Source organism: Hemitrygon akajei, chromosome 3 (assembly GCF_048418815.1).
Source record: "Hemitrygon akajei chromosome 3, sHemAka1.3, whole genome shotgun sequence".
Lineage (NCBI taxonomy): Eukaryota > Metazoa > Chordata > Chondrichthyes > Myliobatiformes > Dasyatidae > Hemitrygon > Hemitrygon akajei.
This window is the reverse complement of record NC_133126.1, coordinates 79996740-80015932: the sequence shown is the minus strand read 5'-3', so window position 1 is coordinate 80015932 and position 19193 is coordinate 79996740. Positions and strand designations below refer to the sequence as shown.

At 37.5% G+C, this 19193-nt stretch overlaps 1 protein-coding gene across 1 annotated transcript in view; it reads right to left on the bottom strand.

The window, feature by feature from the left end:
* Positions 1-2221: 2221 nt before the first annotated feature.
* The window catches only part of LOC140725143 (cysteine-rich motor neuron 1 protein-like), a 221512-nt gene continuing 204540 nt past the window's right edge, over positions 2222-19193 (bottom strand). The window contains exons 11-14 of the mRNA XM_073040211.1: positions 12517-12738; positions 10541-10663; positions 6837-7006; positions 2222-4407 (exon numbers count right to left, since the gene is read on the bottom strand). Coding sequence (XP_072896312.1) covers positions 4213-4407; positions 6837-7006; positions 10541-10663; positions 12517-12738 — 710 coding nt within the window. The 3' untranslated portion in view covers positions 2222-4212. The remainder of the gene's footprint in view (positions 4408-6836; positions 7007-10540; positions 10664-12516; positions 12739-19193) is intronic.

The window sequence follows — 19193 nt, the reverse complement described above, 5'->3', positions numbered from 1 at the left end:
AAAGAACTGAGTCCTCTTATGATGGAACCAGCAGCCAACATCTTCAAAGCCTCCACTCTCCAAAATCAGACTTCATTTTAAGGTTCAGGTGCTACACTTTCAATGAAGGTGCACATATGTGAGTACAGGACCATGCATGGGGGGAAGCTGATTGCTTGTCTGGAGTGCTCTGCTGCAGCCATTACGTTTTGTGGCATTCAATATCACATTTCACATCCATTCATATATGATATACACCATTCATAGGAGGCTTTGACTCTTAACATCAAAACAATTTCCCTGCAATTTTTAACATCCATTACACAGCCATCAAAAGTGGCTTCCTGAAATGTATTGCTTCTCTTTGAGTTGGCCGCCAAACTTGTTTTACAGCAATTTTTATATCCTGCTCCTGTTTTACTGTGTCTTTGCATCTCTTCTGAGAATATTCCTTTACCACTTTCTCCTCTCACTTCTCTGATTTCTCCCATTTCTGCTAAGTATTTTGTGTGTTCCAATCTACCATCAGTTCATCTTTTAATTACATATTCTCCGAGCCTTCGGAGCATATTATTATCTGCAGTTTCAATTTACGTGGCCCCACAATTTCTGATGGGGTCAGCAACATGAGTTGAAGGCAGCTGGAAGTCTCTTTCTGTGTTGGTTCCTTTGGTGCTTTGGAATTCCAGGAATTTCCCATTTCCCTTGCAGGTACTCATTCTCATTCTCCTTCCAATCTAAATCTTCCATTCTGGTACAAAGATTGACCGTCAATATTCTCATACAGTATTTCTCGGACTTTTAACATCTCTACAATACACCAGAGGAAGGAGCAAGCCTCTAATTGGTGGTATTGCTGAAACATGTTTCCTGTAGTTTCTTTGAAGAAGCTACTGTCCATTTCCAGGTTTCGGGAATATGTTTACTGGGTATCTCGTCAAACCTGGCTCTCTCTGGCCTACAGACAGGGTTGCAATGACACTTATATTGTGAATCTTGTCCATTTGCCTGACAGATTCTGGGGGTATTAAGGCACTAAAAATGAAGTTTACAGTTCCTTCAATGTGTTTCAGCAAAGGACTCAGTTACTGTGAATAAATTATTTTGGGCGATGGGTGGAAAGTTTTGAAAAATAAAAAGGATTATTTTAGAAACATTGCTTATATTAAGATCTGGAGTAGGGAGTCATTGTTCAGGGTTCTCTTAAAGTTGACTAACAGTTTGAGTTCATATTAATGAAGGCAAATGCAATGTTAGCATTTGTTTTGAGAGGACTAGAATATGAAAGCAAAGATGTACAGCTAAGGATTTATAAGGTGCTGCTCAGACCATATTTGGAATATTGAGAATAATTTGACCCCCCCCCCCAAGGAAAAATGTGCGGGTGCTGGAGAGGGTCCAGAGGGGGTTCAAAAGAATGATCCCGGGAAGGAAAGGCTTAATGTATGAGGAGTGTTTGATGGCTCTGCAAATGATGTTTGGAAGAATGAGGGGGTATTCCACTTAAACCAACCAAATGCTGAAAGGTGCACATAAATTGGATGTGGAGAGAATGTTTCCATTAGTAAGAGAATCTAGGATCCGAGGGCACAGACTCAGAATAAAGGGATGTTTCTTTAGAGTTGAGAAGAGGGGGATTTATTCATCCAGAAGGTGGTGATTTTTGTTGCCACAAAGACTTAGGATGAGACTGACAGGTTCTTCATTGATAAGGGGGAAGGTAAATGGTTACTTGGAGAAAGTGGAAGAAACAGGTTGAGAGAAAAAATATTAGCCATGATTGAATGGTGAAGCAGATTCAACAGCCAAATGGTGGTCCGGTTCTGCTCCTGCAGTATATAATATGATCTTATTAATTTATGTGTTTCGAGTAACACTGAATGGCAATACAAAAAATCCAAAATATTCTGCAAAAGAAGTAAATTTCAATGCAAATTCCAGTGAGGACACTGACTATTTATTTTACCAATCGATTATTGACTGAAAATTATTAATATAGTTAGACAGTTCACTTTGCAACATACTTCAAAACAAGGCCCAATCACACTGAAAGTCTCAAAATGGTACTCAGAAAAACTTCTTCTTGCTGAGTATTACCCTTGATAATGAAATATATATTTCTCAATGCTGTAAATATTTTCCTGGTGGCTCGGATGTCAAATTATAATATATATGCTACTTCCTTTTTGATTAGTTTTTCTCAGAGCAAATTTGGAAAATACCTTACCACAGATTCAGACAATTTCCACAACAAAATTTATTTAAATGAGTAAATGCCTTCTTACTAGTTACAACTCAGCTGCTAGGCCATGTGCATTTACAAGTGCTACTACACATTGTTGTAAATAAATAAGCAACTTAGATCTCTATATATCAACAGTAAAGAGTTAAACAAAAATTAAGAACTTACATAAAAAGTACAGCAAAGGGGTTTACAGGTTTTTAAGGCATATGATCAGGTAATTATCTCAGCATAACACGCCAGCAAAATTGCATGGCCGAAGAGCTTTGCCACATCTCAACTTATTGGACTACAAATCACAGTAACAAATAGAAGTAAACAGAATTGTTAAGCCCTCTGCTATTCTTCTATACAGATTCTACTTAGATTAATAAATTAAGCTATCTGAAAAAATAAATTAAGAAACTCTCCTCCCTTTTGCTCAATTATCTGCAAACTAAGTATCTACAAAAATACTTGAAACTTCTTACAATTTAAAAGAATTTGTACGCTCACAGCCTGGTATCAATAGGGCTTTTCTTAAAATCCTTAATGTTATTAGTAAAGTTGACTACAAAGTGCCACAGCTTACCAACATATTCCCTGTGCTCCCACATTTTAAACCATAGAGTAGTTACAACATTTCACTCTTCCTTGACACCTCAAAACACCACCAATATTTTGAAATACTTTTTATTCAGCCATCTAGAGCACTGTAAATGGGTAAAGCCTGCATGTTAAGCCTGGGTGAAGCTAGAACAGTTTGGGGAGGTATGTGCTTTTCATTATTCATACACTGCTTATATTCAACTCCTTTACGCCATCCTCCTCCAACCAGATTAAACAATATTTTAGCTCTGTTCCTTGTTCTGCCACCCATCTTATCCTTGATGGTGAACTAGGGTTCACTCAGAGATTTGATTAATACCTTTAATTTAAACCTGATAATAAATTTCCCACATTAGCTTTTCCTGCTTTTGGCATTTATATTGAGTTTTGTCACCACCAGTCAGATAAAGCAGCAATGCTCAGTTCAATTCCTTCTACAAACTGGAATGACAGTCTGTTCACAAACAAAAATTGTGAATACATTCAACACAATGAAAATATAGAGTACAGGTATAGGAATTGATACAGCATGTAAATCACTGTCATAGCAAATGTTAACTGTAACATTAATAATACTATAGTTAAATGTATATTTCTGCAGCAATAATTTGGTATCTTTCATTTCCTATTTGACTATTTGTCCATCCCTCTTGGCATTTACAGTGCTGTCTTGGAATAGATGAGGAATTCCACCACTCCAAAGGCTGATGAAAGTTTTACTGTTTTGCATGTATTCTGGAGGTGGAATAAAGTGTCAGCTTACATTACAGCTACTCTCCGGTTCCCAGTAATTTATCTTTTCACTAGTGCTGAAAAATGTCACCATGAAAGATAATTTTTAAAGATTTCTCCTGCACGAGGAAAAAAGCTACAATATTCTCTTAGGGCATTAAGAAATATATATTCCATTACCACATTTCCAAAACATCAATTTTAAACAAGCTAAAATCCACCTGTGTTTGAAAATGCTTATTCTATAACATTGGGGACAATTTTAATTCAGCCATTGCTTGATTAAGTACTCTTTGAATAAAGTGGTTACAGTAACTGACTAAAGGCTTACTCCTCCCGATACATTGTCCCCACACTTTCCCCCCTATATATTGTACTGTACAAAAATACTGAGAAGTTTGGTGTTTGTTTTCTGGCTTGATTACTATTTTTTGGCAAGTTTTTCTATTAATTCTTTTGGGTATTTTAAGTGAACAGGAAAGGCAATAAAGACGTGGTTTTCAAAGTAACTGTTATTTTGCAAGTACCTGAATCATACACAGATAACAAGCTGGAATCATTAACTCAAAATATAATGGAAACCAGAAGAGGCAAGGCTGGTGAATGGAGCACACTCTTTGAATTATTGCCAAGTCTCCATCAGTTCAGAAGCCAACTTTTTTTTCATGTTTCTATCCAAGCAGTTTGTTTTGCTGGCTGTTGGTTTGTTTTTCTGCACGCACACGGTATTTCTCATTGTACTGGGAATCTGCTTCCACCATTAGATCCTTTCTGCAGCAGTTATTAACGCTGTGCATTTTGTTTCCTTTCACAGAGTCCATGTAAACCACAGTTTGTTTGTCAACTGGATTTTTCAAAAACTGCGTCTGTTACACAAACAAAGATGAAAGACAATTATATGAAAGCATTTCTGAGCTGGTATTAAATACTTAGGTTATTCACAACTAATTTTGTAGATACACAAACAATGACATCTCAAAGACATTTTCCTGAATGAAGGCATAGAACAGATGTGCTTCTTCCCTATTAACAGAGTAGTTTCAGTTTGTCCAACATTAAAAAAGCATAGATTTGGCCCTGATTCTCCAACTTTCATGGTACAAAGTGGTATATACTAGGGTAGTAATTCAGGCTAGTATGTGTGAAACTGATCATTGAAACCAACTGAACATAATAATTACTGCCCCACCTTATTTTAATTAACCTACCATTTTATTCCTTATTAATAGTATTTTGAAGCAATTTTGCTTATACTGGCAAATCTCTTAATTACTTTGAGGGGTCATCACCCACAAAAAAATCCAAATACCTGAAGATTATGTGAATAGCCTTCTAAAAAGGTGTAGTTGTGGCTCCCATTTTTAGCATTAAGGATTTCTCCACCTCATTTTTGAAAGAAATATCCATGGATGTGTAATTAGAATTTGAAGACCAACAGATTTGTTCAAAGCACTGTAGCCCATGGATAGTATTAGAGAACTAAATGAATAATAGGAGCAGGTGGCTCTAGATAGATTCACATCCTTTAGTTCGGCAGAGGCCATCACCACAGGTGAAGCTGAAACAGTTGCAGAATAATAGCACATAACCAACCAATATCTCATTTCTAATCACACAGACTAATATTTTCCCTATTATATTGTGCAGTATAGGTACTCAATCAATCCATTGAACATTCCCTTCTCAACTGTTTTGGAATTTTAACCAGACAAATAAAATGTCAAGAGAAGCTGATAAAAGTCTCTTTGACACTCTGAATGTTGTGAGCTCAAGAATTTCCATACAATTCTGACTTAATTGACTAATCTGCCTTTAATATCCTTTAATGCTAAGGTTGTAGCTATGAATCAATTGGCAGCACTTTCAATTCCATTCTTGTGGTTCACTGAGTTGAGTATAAAATCCAGGCTGGTGATCCAGTGCAGTCCCAAGAACACTGACGCGTAGATAAGGTGTTAAACTGAAGAACCGTCAAAAAGGGAAAAATATCAAATGGGAATATGTTGAAGTATTGCAGGGAAGTTCTCCTTTTCTGTTCTTGCCAATATTCATCATTCAGCCAACATCAGTAATAACAATAATATCCCATTGAAGTTTCTGGTTTGAAACTGGCTGCTGCATGGGAACAGTGACTACACCCCAAAACATTTACAGGTAATTAGCACTGTGATATCTTGAGGTTCTGAATTTGAAAACCTCACATTGAACACACTGAAGATAGATATTTGAAGAACCTTTACTCTAAGTTTGGATATCTATATCAGTAATAAGGGGTGCCAAATCAAAAATCAGTGAGGCACCATACTGACTTCACTTGTGAACACAAGAAGCTAATTCTTGTACATTAATGCGGTATACTTAATGCAGATACAATAGGGTCTTTAAAGAGCATCTTAGATACATGGAGCTTAGAAAAATAAAGGGCTTTGCACTAGGGAAATTCTAGACAGTCTCTAGAGTAGATTACATGGTCGGCACAACATTGTGGGCCGAAGGGCCTGTAATGTGCTGTAGATTTCCATGTTACATGTTCTAAACTTTTATGCATGAATGAGCAAATCAATTTGTTCTTACATTTCCTTCCTTTTTTTCTCATGGATTCATTTCAGTGATTCTTAAATCTTTCTAGTAATAATTTTTTTTTACATAGGAGCCTAAATTGGGAGTGGTCGTTAAACATTCAATCTTGAGAATGTGATGAAGACATGATATTCATGCGATCTTTTCATTCAAAGCTTCACACCCCCAACCCCCCCAAGTGATCACCAGATATTGGTCAGAATTGTGAATTGTGACAATTCTCCACTCAGATATGTAATACCTCTGCTTTGGCACATCACTCAATCAACTTTCATGATCTAGAGTTGAACTTGACTGCTGAATTTGCACAGATTCACTAAGAAAGCACAAGTTTAATCCATTCTTTGCATAATCTTCCAAGTTCAGTACTGGTGAATTAATATTTAAACTACAATTATTTTGTAGTACCAATTTGCTCAATTCAGTTTTTATCTTAATTTTTAAGACTACAGTGAATACAAGAAAACAGTCAGTGAACTAGTGTCACTTCATGTCAATAGATAAAGCTGCGCTAATCTCCACAAATGCTCTGGAACCAGCAAAACGCTAGGTTGACTCTTATGATACACTGCAGATTCATAAAAAGAATAGACTGTAAAGTTTTAACTGAACTGAGTAGCACCAGCAAAGATAATGGGCATAGGATATCCTTATGATTTTTTTTTCTACTGCACCTTACCAGTTTTGCATTGATTATAGAGTTTGATTTTCTTACCTTTGTTGGTGCATGGTAGCATGGCATCTGGAACCACTGTTTCTTTCTGTTTATTATGAGTGTGGCTATTAAAAACGTGATGATTGTTAGCAGTATGGCTGCCAGGACCCATGCTGCTGACTGGTAGATTATTGCCATTTCAGTTTGCTTGGGGGGTCTCTCAGTGGCTGCTGCAATGACACGATAAGGAAAACATACAAGAGGTAAGACATTGTAATTACTAAACTGTGAACAAAATCATGCCAGCCAACCAAAGAAAAAGCAAAGAATCAAAAAAGAGTTTGTCAACTTTGTTCCACATCCCCTCTTTCTAATATGCATATTTACTCTTTCCAACACATGCAGAGTGGTTGCTGTGCAGATTAACTACTGATACACTGCAGCAACTCACCAAGATGTGACCCATATTGTGTCCAGAATTTGCAACTTTCACCCTGCACTTCCTGTAAAAGCAGCAGTGTTTGTTCTGTGGGAATTCATTCAAAACTAAATTTCACCAATTAACATCTCATAAAATACTCCTTCATTGTTTCTGGGTCAAAACTCTAAAATTCCTTATCAGCATTGGGGGAGTATTTATGACTACCATTCAGTTCTTCTTTCCTCATTCTCACTAACATTGTAAGTGGCTGAGCAACACACACATAATGCTGGAGGAACGCAGTGAAGGGGAATTATGTCAACACAATAGAGAGAGTACAGAGGAAATTTACTAGAATGTTACCTGGGTTTCAGCACCTAAGTTACAGAGAAAGGTTGAACAAGTTAGGTCTTTATTCTTTGGAGCGTAGAAGGTTGAGGGGGGACTTGATAGAGGTATTTAAAATTATGAGGGGGATAGATAGAGTTGTCGTGGATAGGCTTTTTCCATTGAGAGTAGGGGAGATTCAAACAAGAGGACATGAGTTGAGAGTTAAGGTGCAAAAGTTTAGGGATAACACGAGGGGGAACTTCTTTACCCAGAGAGTAGTAGCTGTGTGGAACGAGCTTCCAGTAGAAGTGGTAGAGGCAGGTTCGGTATTTTCATTAAAAAAAAATTGGATAGGTATATGGACAGGAAAGGAATGGAGGGTTATGGGCTGAGTGCAGGTAGGTGGGACTAGGTGAGAGTAAGCGTTCGGCACGGACTAGAAGGGCCAAGATGGCCTGTTTCCGTGCTGTAATTGTTATATGGTTACATATGATTATAAACTGTCAACATTTTGAGCTGATGCCCTTCATCAGGACTTGCTGAGTTCCAGCATCTGCAGTGTTTCTTGTGTCTATTCACCTTCCCTCTGAAACGGTAACTTTCTGATCCACTAACACTCTGCAACCTTCATGCCCTTTGCTATCAGCACCTATTTATTCTAATTAAACGCCATGTCCTTTGCAAAATCCACAAAAGTGTTGGTTCCTGATCCATTCCCAATCTTGCCACAACTTCATAATACAGCTTTTCCAAAAAAGTTGTCAGCTTTGTTCCAAATCCCCTCTTTCTAATATGCATATTTATTCTTTCCAACACATGCAGAGTGGTTGCTGTGCACATTAACTACTGATGCACTGCAGCACTCTGTCATTCAACAAGGTTATCCCTATCAACGGAGATTCTCCTGAGCAGTAGAACTTTATTTGCAATTTGCTGACTGAATAATATCTGAAACAAGACCTCTATTAAAGTGACTTATTTTCTTAGCCCTGCACTGCTATCTACAGCCGTTTACCACAAGCCATTGATCATTCAGCAATGCATCCAGAGGCAAAAGCAGTCCTCACATTTCTGTTGATGATTCCTAGCTCTATCCAAGTACTACCCAAGTTTCTAGCTTGTTGAACATCCGGCTTTGGGTAGGTTACTCTTTTCTTTGACCACATTCCCGCACAGAATTGTAGTTATTTTCCCAAGTGTCACCAAACATTGGATTTCCAAGTACGTGCACGTGAATGCTTTAACCCAGAACTAGCGGGCATGTGTTCCCTCTGAAGTGGAACATAAATCTGTGGCATTTCTCCAGCACATCGCTGAGAAAGTTGCCCAAACAGTTTAGAACTAGAGCTGGAAGAGCACCTCCATTCATTCGAATAGAGAGATAGATATTAATGACACACGTAAGTTTTAATAATTTCAAAGTTCTTTGAATTAATAAAAACATTTAACTGAATTCAATTATTTTAAATGCTATTAAAACTTACAGTTCTTGTTTACTTCCTTAAAACATTTTAATCATTTAAGCAATTTTAATTATTTTTTGGCTTTTAAATGTTTCTGACTGTGGATGAGATTTCAAATAGAAGGGTTTTCACAGGTTTGGTAACAGGCTAAACCAGAGGACAGTGATTAGTACTGTGCCACATTCTTCCACTTGTTTCGTAGGAGGAGTTTCTTCTGGTCCCCTTTACAGCATTTACACACCATGGTACTAATGGGAAGTTGTCACTGGAAGTTCTAAGGAAGTTTTAAGTGTGAACTTGCTGTACAGTTCAATGGTAGGAGTGGATACTTGAATTCTTTAGCTCAACAACCCTGATTCCAATGGCATATCCTGCCCAGCAAGAATGCTTACAGACAGTCTGTAACAGCCCCTGTCCCTATCTTAGTCCACCAGCTTGGAAGGTAGAAGGAATCAACAGTCATAAGATCCAAGATTCAGGATTTGCCTTGAGAGCATCAGGGAAACTAAATCAGACCAGCTGCAGGTTGATACATTATAAATTTGTTGGCTGAGCTGGGATGAGGGGAATGATGTCACAGAAACTATAGCAACACACTGGAGTAATGTGCTTAATTATTTCATTAACCATCTCAATGCCAATCACACACATGCCTCAGGGACTTGGACTATGTTTTGTGTGACTGTATTTTACTGCTGTCTTATAAGTAGCATGTGTGTCTTGTGCTGTGTTTGACTATTGGTACTGTATTGTGCACCTTAGCCCCGGAGGAATGCTGTTTTGTTTGGCTGTATTCATGGATATTTATGTATGGTTGAATGACAATTAAACTTGAACTCAGTAGCCACTTTACCTGCAAATATCGAATCAGTCTATTATGTGGTAGCAACTTATTGCATAAGAGCATGCAGCCATAGTCAAGAGGTTGGTCAGAGAAAACATCAAAATGGGGAAGAAATGTGCCCTAAGTGACTCTGACCATGAAAGGATTGTTGGTGCCAGCCAGAGTGGTTTGAGTATCTCAGAAACCGCTGATCATCTGGGATTTTCATGCACAGCAGACTCTAGAGTTTACAGAGAAAGGTGTGAAACACAAAAAAAAACATCCAGTGAGCAGCAGCTCTTTCAGCAAAAATGCCTAGTTAATGAGCAAGGTCAGAGGTGAATCGACAGACTGGTTCAAGCTGACGGGAAGGCAACAGTAACTCAAATACTGTAATCACGTGTTACAACAGTGGTGTGCAGAGGAGGATTTGGGAATGCACAACACGTTGAGTCTTGAAGTGGTTGGGCTATAGCAGCAGAAGACCCAGTGGCCACTTTAATTAGGTACCCAATAAAATAGTCATGATATGGCACTTTTGAAAGAAAAAGAGCTTACATAAATAAATCCAATTCATCAGTTGACCAATCTACACAGCAAGAGTTATTAACTGAAACTATACTCCTAACTCATAATTTTAGAAACATTGTAAGAGGATTCCTTGCTTTGTTCATTTTATTGAAAATAATTTAGAGCTCAATGGCATGTGATCCAAGTTTTCCTTTACCTGTGAATAATGATAAATCAGGCTGAACAGATGGTGGAGGTAACCCCTTATCCTTTAGTTCAGTTGACTTCTCCGGTGATATATCAGCAGCCTCTGTTGTTGGTGAAGAAACTGTTGGCATGTCTTAAGACAAGGAAAAATTGGCAATAAATGAAAGAAGTTCTTCATAAAGAGAGGAAGACTACTGAGCATCTCCTGCATTTTGGTGTCAATCATTATTACTGCTAAAGAATGCACTCTCAGATTCACTGGGTTGAAAAATGGAATTATTTTCCAGCAAGTCACAGCAGCTTTGTCTGATTTTTCAATCTAATCTCTTGGCTTCCATTCCTTACATCCATTTCTCATTAGGGGCCCAAGCAGTAGTTATGACCCACCATTCACGTACTGGCAGTTTACATTAAATATATAGCTGATCTAAGCTGATTTAATGCTCACTTGACAAAATTCTCCAAGAAAAGATTGAGAGCTTGACAATAAAATAAAACAAGTTTTCAGTAAGATAGTAGTAAAGCATATTAAAACAAAACCATCCTCTTTAATATGGCTAGAGTTATTTGTGAGAAATTTAAACCCATATGAAGAGGAATTATTTGTTACCCCTTTCAATTAACTCTGTTAATTCACCCTCAGTAGAATAAAACATAAATAAAAGGTGCACACAGAGAATGCAACAAATTTTGCACCAAAAACTCAGCAGGATATTTCAAACTCCAACTTTTTATGGAATCTTGTATGCACAAAACTTACTCATTCCTACATTTTCTTCCAATCTACCAACTACTCCACTGTATTTGTCTAGTTTTAATCTACAACCTAACAGCAAATTTAATTACTTCTGGCAATATTTTACTGCTTGCGAATGCATTTGTAATTTTTCCATCAACCTGCTAAAGTATTGGATAAAATATAAATTCTTCATTGGGAAGTTGCATGTCAAAATGAAGTGAGGAAAAGCTTTCCAGCTGAAATGTATCACAATAAAATAAATTATCTTAGCAGTCTCTCCCTGGAGAGCAAAAGAGATGGAATTGAGACATTTGCTAAGATGAACATGATTTCTTAAAGGTGGCAGGCTATTCCTGATTATATAAAATATACTTTGAAGACTAGGGGACATAGCTTTAAAATGAAAGGAGGAGTGTTGAAGGAAATGTACAGGGTAAGATTTTTTTTAAACACAGAGTGGAAAATACTCAGAATACACTGCCAGGGGTGGTAATGGCAGCAGATATAACAGTGGCATTCAAGAGACTTTTAAATAGGCACATGACAATGCAGGATTGGAGATAATTTGTAAAATGTGTAGGCATTAGGGAATTTGGCATCATATCCAGTACAGACATCACAGGCTGAAAAGCCTGTTCCTGAGCTGTACCCTTGTATGCTCCAACATTTCAAAATCTGGTAGTCATATACTGTATTCTGTGCCTACCCTATTCCAATCTGAGTAGATATTAGGAATTTAAAGTAAAAGTAGAAAGCTAAATGGTTAATAAGTGTAATTCTTATTAAAGAATTTCATTCTCATCATGCGTGATGATTTAAAGATGTCTTTGGAATCTTCCTGCATCCTAAACTTGTGCAAATTTATCACTTAAAATACTTCTCTGAGAGTGCATTCCAAAATATATCAACAAAATTATAAGGCAGCAAAGATTATTATTTATCTTAACTTCAGAATCTAACCATTTTTGTTAAGTTATTTTCCAGTTATGGACTTTTGTTTTAACTGACTAAGTTGGATTAATTACTCTTGAATTTGCTTAGTTGGATTGTCACATGATTCACTACAAGACATTAATGCAATCATCCAACTACACCACAATGATAAACAACATGAGTGTTTGAAACTGGATAAAAATGCTTGCCATGGTCTGACCTTCCATAATCATTTCTCCTTGACAGGATGGGGAAAATATTTATCCGAAGAAATGGCTTTCAATGTATTGGGGGCACAAAGGCAATTTACTTACCCAAACAATAGGGGCAACACTGTCCTTTCCTTAGAACTGGCAGCCTACATAAAGCAGCTGGACATGTCTGAGAGAAACACTGAATGGCACCGTCACCACATATGCAGCTTGTACAGGCGTTTGGCTTCCAAGACTCTCCAACTAACAGAATATCTCCATCACTGGACATACAATATCCAGACTCGCTGCCATTGGTCAGCAACAGGGTTTTCAACTGATCTTCTGTGAAAAAGATTTTAAGAAACATATCTTAGATTTGAGCCACAAAGACCATATACTATGAGTAAAGACTTAATTGAATGGCTTTGAATAATGAAAAATAAGGAGTGTCAAAAGTTCAGGAAATGTGAATGATAAAAATCAAGCTGTTTGCTCAGATGCTGAAATTTTTCTTGATGATCTATTGAAGCAAATTGTATCTGCCCATCTGTCATGCTTGCAAAAGTGAAGTCTATGAAATCATAGTGATGTTGAAATGAAGGCTCAAACACAGTGCTGATAACTGACTAACATAAACCTTGAGGCATTTCAAGGTTTAATAATGAAGGGCAAGTTATATTACATGATGAACATTCATCGTGACTCTACCGCACTGAGCAAAGTCTCATTATATTTTTATGCATTCATTCAGGTAACACCATTAAACATTAGGTTACTCAGACAACCTGAAACATTATTGGGAAAATTGCTGAGGCAAATCATAAGCTTACAGTTCTTCTCAACAAAAGCATTCAAAAATATTTTTTAAAAAGCTGTTGAAATGCTGGAGACCATTTTCATTGGCATGACTGATACTGGGAAGTCTTCTTGTTTGTCTTTAGATACTTAGAAAACTACACCATTAAAACATAAAAATGGACCAACATTGCAAAATTTCTTTGATCGATAGTTTTATACGCAAAATAAAAAAAGAGAATTTGATAACTGTTAACATTATTCAACACATTGGCACTATTACACCTATATAGAAGATAGTTGCTTGTCGATTGTACGCATTCTTTTTCAAGGGGTGCAAACTTTTCCCAACTTCATTTGCTCCTTTTGTTTGTGATTTGATTACTTGACAAACCACATTTGAAAACTTGCTGGATAAATGACTGCTGAAATTAACAGTGGAAGAATGTACAGAAATTGCAGGAGCCCTGGCAGAGATATTTAAAATGTCTTTAACCACGGCTGAGGTGCCAGAAGACTGGAGGACAACAAATATTGTTCTATTGTTCAAGAAAAGCACTAAAGAATAACCTGAAAAATTATAGGCCGGTGATCCTGACATCAGTAGTGGGTAAATTATTGGAAGGTATTCCAAGGGGCAGGATATATAAATATTTGGATAGACAGGGCTTGATTAGGGATAGTCAACATGACGTTTTGCAAGGTAAATAGTGTCTAATCAATCTTACAGAGTTTTTGAGTGCTTATGAGGAAGGTTTTTGAAGGAAAAGCAATGCAAGTTATCTACATGGACTTATGCAAGGCCTTTGACAAAGTCCCACATGGGAGGCCGGTCTAGAAGGTTATTAATTTGGCATTCAGAATGAAGCAGTAAATTGAATTCAGCACTTGCTTAGTGGAAGAAGACAGAGAGTGGTAGCAGATGGTGGTCTCTCTGTTTGGAGGCCTGTGACTAGTGGTGTGCCACAAGGATTGGTGCTGGTTCCATTGTTGTTTGTCATCTACATTAACGATTTAGGTGATAATGTGATAAACTGGATCAGAAAATTTGCAGATTACACCAAGATTTGGGGGCACAATGGATTTTGAGGAAGTTTATCAAAGCTTGAAGCAGGATCGTGACTAGCTGGGAAAATGGGAGTTGGAATTTTATGCAGTGTTGCACTTCAGCAGGACCAACCAGGGTCAGACTTACACAGTGAATGGTTGGGCACCAAGGAATGCAGTAGAACAAAGGGATCTGGGAATATAGATCCATAATTCCTTGAAAGTGGTGTCACAGGTAGAGAAAGCATTTGGCACATTGGCCTTCATAAATCAAAATTCTCAGTATAGGAGTTGGGATGTTATGTTGAAGTTGTATAAGACATTGGTAAGGCTAAACTTGGGAGTATTCTGTGCAGTTCTGATCACTCATTGACAGGAAAAAACATCCGTAAATTTTAAGAAGTGCAGAGAAAATTTACATAGATTTACTAGGACTTGAGGAACTGAGTTATAGGGAAAGATTCAATAGATTCATTCCCTGGAGCAAAGGAGGACGAGTGGAAATTTTACAGAGGTATACAAATTTCCGAGGGATATAGATAGGGTAAATAGATGCAGGCTTTTCCCCTGAGGTTGGGTGAGACTAGAACTACAGAACAGAGGTTTAATGTGAAAGGTGAAATATTTAAGGGGAACCTGAGGGAGCACTTCTTCAATCAGAGGGTACCAACAAAAGAGGTAGATGCAGGTTCAAATGCAAAATTTAAGAGAAATTTGTATATATACATATATATGGATTAGAGTACAGAAGGCTATGGTCTGGGTGCGGGTAGATGGGATTAATCTGAAAAACAGGTCGGCATGGACAATGGTCTAAAGGGCCTGATTTTATGCTGTTGTGCTCTATGACTAAGAATCTTTTTCCACTTTCAAAATGTTCAATTATCCTTTCTTCATCAAATTTTATGTGCAAGTATCACCAATAAAATGCTCCAACTGCACTTCATTAACCCTCTGAAAAGTTATATTGTGGTGTGAAGAAAATTATACTCATCAAACAGCTTCAGAACCATCACTTGGAAATCGATGAAGTGATTCAAATATCAGATAACAGTAGTTCCAGAAGCAGATAGATTACAGAATCTCCAGAATATCACTACTTATTAGAAATGTTATCAAGTACAATCTACATCCTTAAAATCAGTTACATAATAGAAAGAAATTTAATTTGGACACATCATTACATTTTCTTTCTTTGGTCCTTGGGAGAAGACTGACCTAAGCAACGTGGTATGTATTTCCAAGAGAAAATCTTAATGCTTTTCCACAAAACCAAAAGGTACTAAAATTTTCATCTGTACTAAGGCATCTTTTAATGCTTCATTCAGTAAATATATAATTTTTCATTCTAATTTACACTATGATGGAATGTACACTCGGTGGCCACTTTATTAGGTACAGGAGTGGGACCACGGTGTGGTCTGCTGCTGTAGCCCACTCTCTTCAAGTTTTGATGTGCTGTGCACTCAGAGATGCTCTTCTGCACACTACTGTTATAACATGTGGCTATCTGAATTAACGTCACCTTCCTGTCAGCTTGAACCAGTCTAGCCAGTCTCCGTTGACTTCTCTCACTGTGTTTTCGCCCACAGAACTGACCCGATTTTATTTATTTGTTTTTTGCACCTTTCCCTAAACCCTAGAGATTGCTGTGGGTGAAAAACTCAGATGAACAACAGTTTCTGAGATACTCTAACCAGCCCGTCTGACACAAACAATCATTCCACTGTCAAGGTCACTTAGAACGCATTTCTTCCTCATTCTGATAGTTGACTTGACCAACAACTGAAGCTCTTGACAATGTCTGCATGCTTTTACACATTGAGTTACTACCACGTGATTTACTGATTACATATTTGTGTACACATTGTACACGTGCACCTAATAAAATGGCCACTTTGAGTGCATGTCCATTCGTGATGCCTGTTCTATTATCTGCCAATCTAATCAAAAACTGCCTCTCCAACTAAAACTTAACAGTACCCAATGACATGTTTCAACTTTAGGTTAGGTTGGACTTTAGTGTTCTAAAACATTATGGTTCAGGCTAGATCAAGTCACGCCATACTGGTCTGTATCAGTACTAATCTGAGGTGGGATGATTTGTTTGGCATTTGTTCTTTCTTCTTGTTTAAAATAACGCATGTGTACCATAACAAGTTTTCATGTCTGCTTTTGTGCTCGGTCAGGTTAGTGTAGGTACGGAAAAATATTTGAGCATATGGACTTTGGTCAAGTTTTTATTGATCTAGTAACAGAACGCCAGCATTTATTGTTGATGCTTTACTCATTCTGAATGGAGGAAAGAAGGCTCCAGGTTTCATTCAGTGAAGTGAACTTTTATTTTTCTTGAAAAAACAATAGTTTCATGAGGTTAACTGTCATTCCAGATTGATTCAATTACTTAAACAGAATTGGTAGTGGTGGGATTGTGTTTTAATATTATATCTAATCAGACTTCTTGATCAGATCACCTGCATGTTGGAATAGATGCTGAGTTGTAGTTCTATTGAAATCAAAGATATGTAAACTGTACCACTTCTTTGCCCATTCTCCTGGTCTGTCTCAGTCTTTCTGCAATCTACCTGCTTCCTCAATATCATCGTTCTTATCCCTATCATTGTATCATCTGCAAACTTGGCCACAAAGCCATCAATTCCATCATCCAGATCATTGACATATAATGTGAAAAGCAACGGACCTAACACCATGAGTCACTGCGGCCAACCTGAAAAGGCCCCCTTTATTCTGACTTATTGCTTATGTCACTCAGCCAAATTTCTATCCATCCTAGTATCTCTCTTGTAACATCATGGGCTCTTTACTTGTTTAGCAGCCTTATGTGCACCTTGTCAAAGGCCTTCTGAAAATCCAAGTCAACAGCATCTACTATCCCTACTTTGTCTATCCTGCCTGATATTTCCTCAAGAGAATTCCAACTGATTTGTCAGGCAAGATTTCCCCTTAAGGAAACCATGCTGACTTCAGCTTATTTTAAGTAATGTGAAACATCTTCCTTAATAATGGACTCTAATGTCTTCACAACCTCTAAAGTCAGGCGAACTGGCTTATAATTTCCTCTCTTTTCCCTCCCTCTCTTCTGAAAGAGTAGAGTGATATTTGCGATTTTCTAGCCCTCCAGAACCATTCCAGAATCTAGTGAGAAATCACTACTAAAGCCTCCATTATCTCTTCAGTGACATTTTTCAGAACCCTGGGGTGTAATGCATTTGGTCCAGGTGACTTATCTACGTTCAGACCTTTCAGCTTCCCAAGCACCTTCTCGTCAGTAATAGTGACTACACTCACCTTTACCCTGACACTCTCAAATTTCTGACGCTGCTGAATTCTTCCACAGTGAAGAAAGTTGCAAAATATTTACTGTTCCTCCACCATTCTTTTATTCCCCATTACTACCTCTGCAGCACTATTTCCAGTAGCCTGATGTTCATTCTTAATTCTCTTTTACTCTTTATACTGTAGGAATATCTAAAAAAACTTCTGGCATCTTCTTTTATTTTATTGGCTAGCTTACCTTCATATTTCATATTATCTCTTCTTAATGCTTTTTAGTGCTTCCTGTTGGTTTTTAAAAGCTTCCCAATTCTCTAACTTCCCACTAATATTTGGTATATTATCTGCCTTCTCTTTTGCTCTGATGGTGTTTTTGACCTCCCTTGTCAGCCATGGCTGTCTCAGCTCTCTTTAAAATGCTCCTTCTTCTTTGGGATGGACTGATCCTGCACCTTCCGAATTTCTCTTACAAACTCCAGCCAACACTGTCATCTCTGTTAGTGTCCCTATTCAACCAGCTCCACTCTCATGCCTCTGTATTTAACTGTAATACTGGTAAATCTGATTTTAGCTTCTCCCTCTCAAACTGCAGGGTGAATTCTATCATATTAAGATCACTGCTTCCAGAGAGTTCGTTTCACCTTAAGCTCCCTTATTAAATCAATATCATTTCTCCACACCAGACTCACTAAGTATTAAGCAGAATTTCAATGTTTGATGCACATCTCATTGTACAGCAAGGTACTTCACTTGTCATTACTGCTTAGAAAAGAAGGCTAATAAACAGACAGAAGATGAATAAAAGCAGGGATTTGAAGCAAATCAGGATTGGAAAAGAAATAACTAAAGCCCCTAACTACTTACAGCTTTGGAATAATGCATGCACCGATGAAGTGACACTGGATCACAAACAAAACACAATAGCCATTGGATGAAGACATTGATATGTGACAGGGTGGTTAAACAATGGTAGAGAAAATGATATGAATGCCTCAATGAGAAATATTCCCAATGGTTCTTCTTCCATCTTCTCCCTTGCTGTTGTTCCATCCCTGGAAAGAAAATCCAGGATTTCTTCTTTGATCCTTTCGTTATTATGGGTGTTGAAATTGGAACTGGTCTATTATTGTCATACGTACTGACATACAGCAAGAAGCTTTTGTTCTTGGATCTTTGTCTAAGTCTCTTTTTGACATATCCATGGTAACCATTAATTTGCATTATTGTTAACTATAGGTTCCTTTTTCATCATATATATTCATTACATGTGTTGGGCAAACAGGCTAAGAGGTCAAAAATCTGCTTAAAAATAGTTCACAGCCACAATATACTGGAGGAAGTAAAAGAGCTCAAAATTTACTGACAATTGGCTACACAAGTTGCTTCACAGAAAAGTAACAAATACGGTCTGATCTGATTTGAAGAAACAGATGTTACGCATTCCCAAAGGCGCACCTGCTTTCATGAGAGTACCGTTGTTTAATCTTAACGAACACACTAAGATAAAAAACACTCACTACACTGCAGTCACAGGGTTTCTTTCTGCTTTAAAGTGAGATTACATTTAGGAAAATGATTGCAGATGGCATTATAAATAGATTTTTTTTTAACAACCTTTTCTCCCCCATCAGTAGGTGCACATTCCAATGGAAAGCACCATA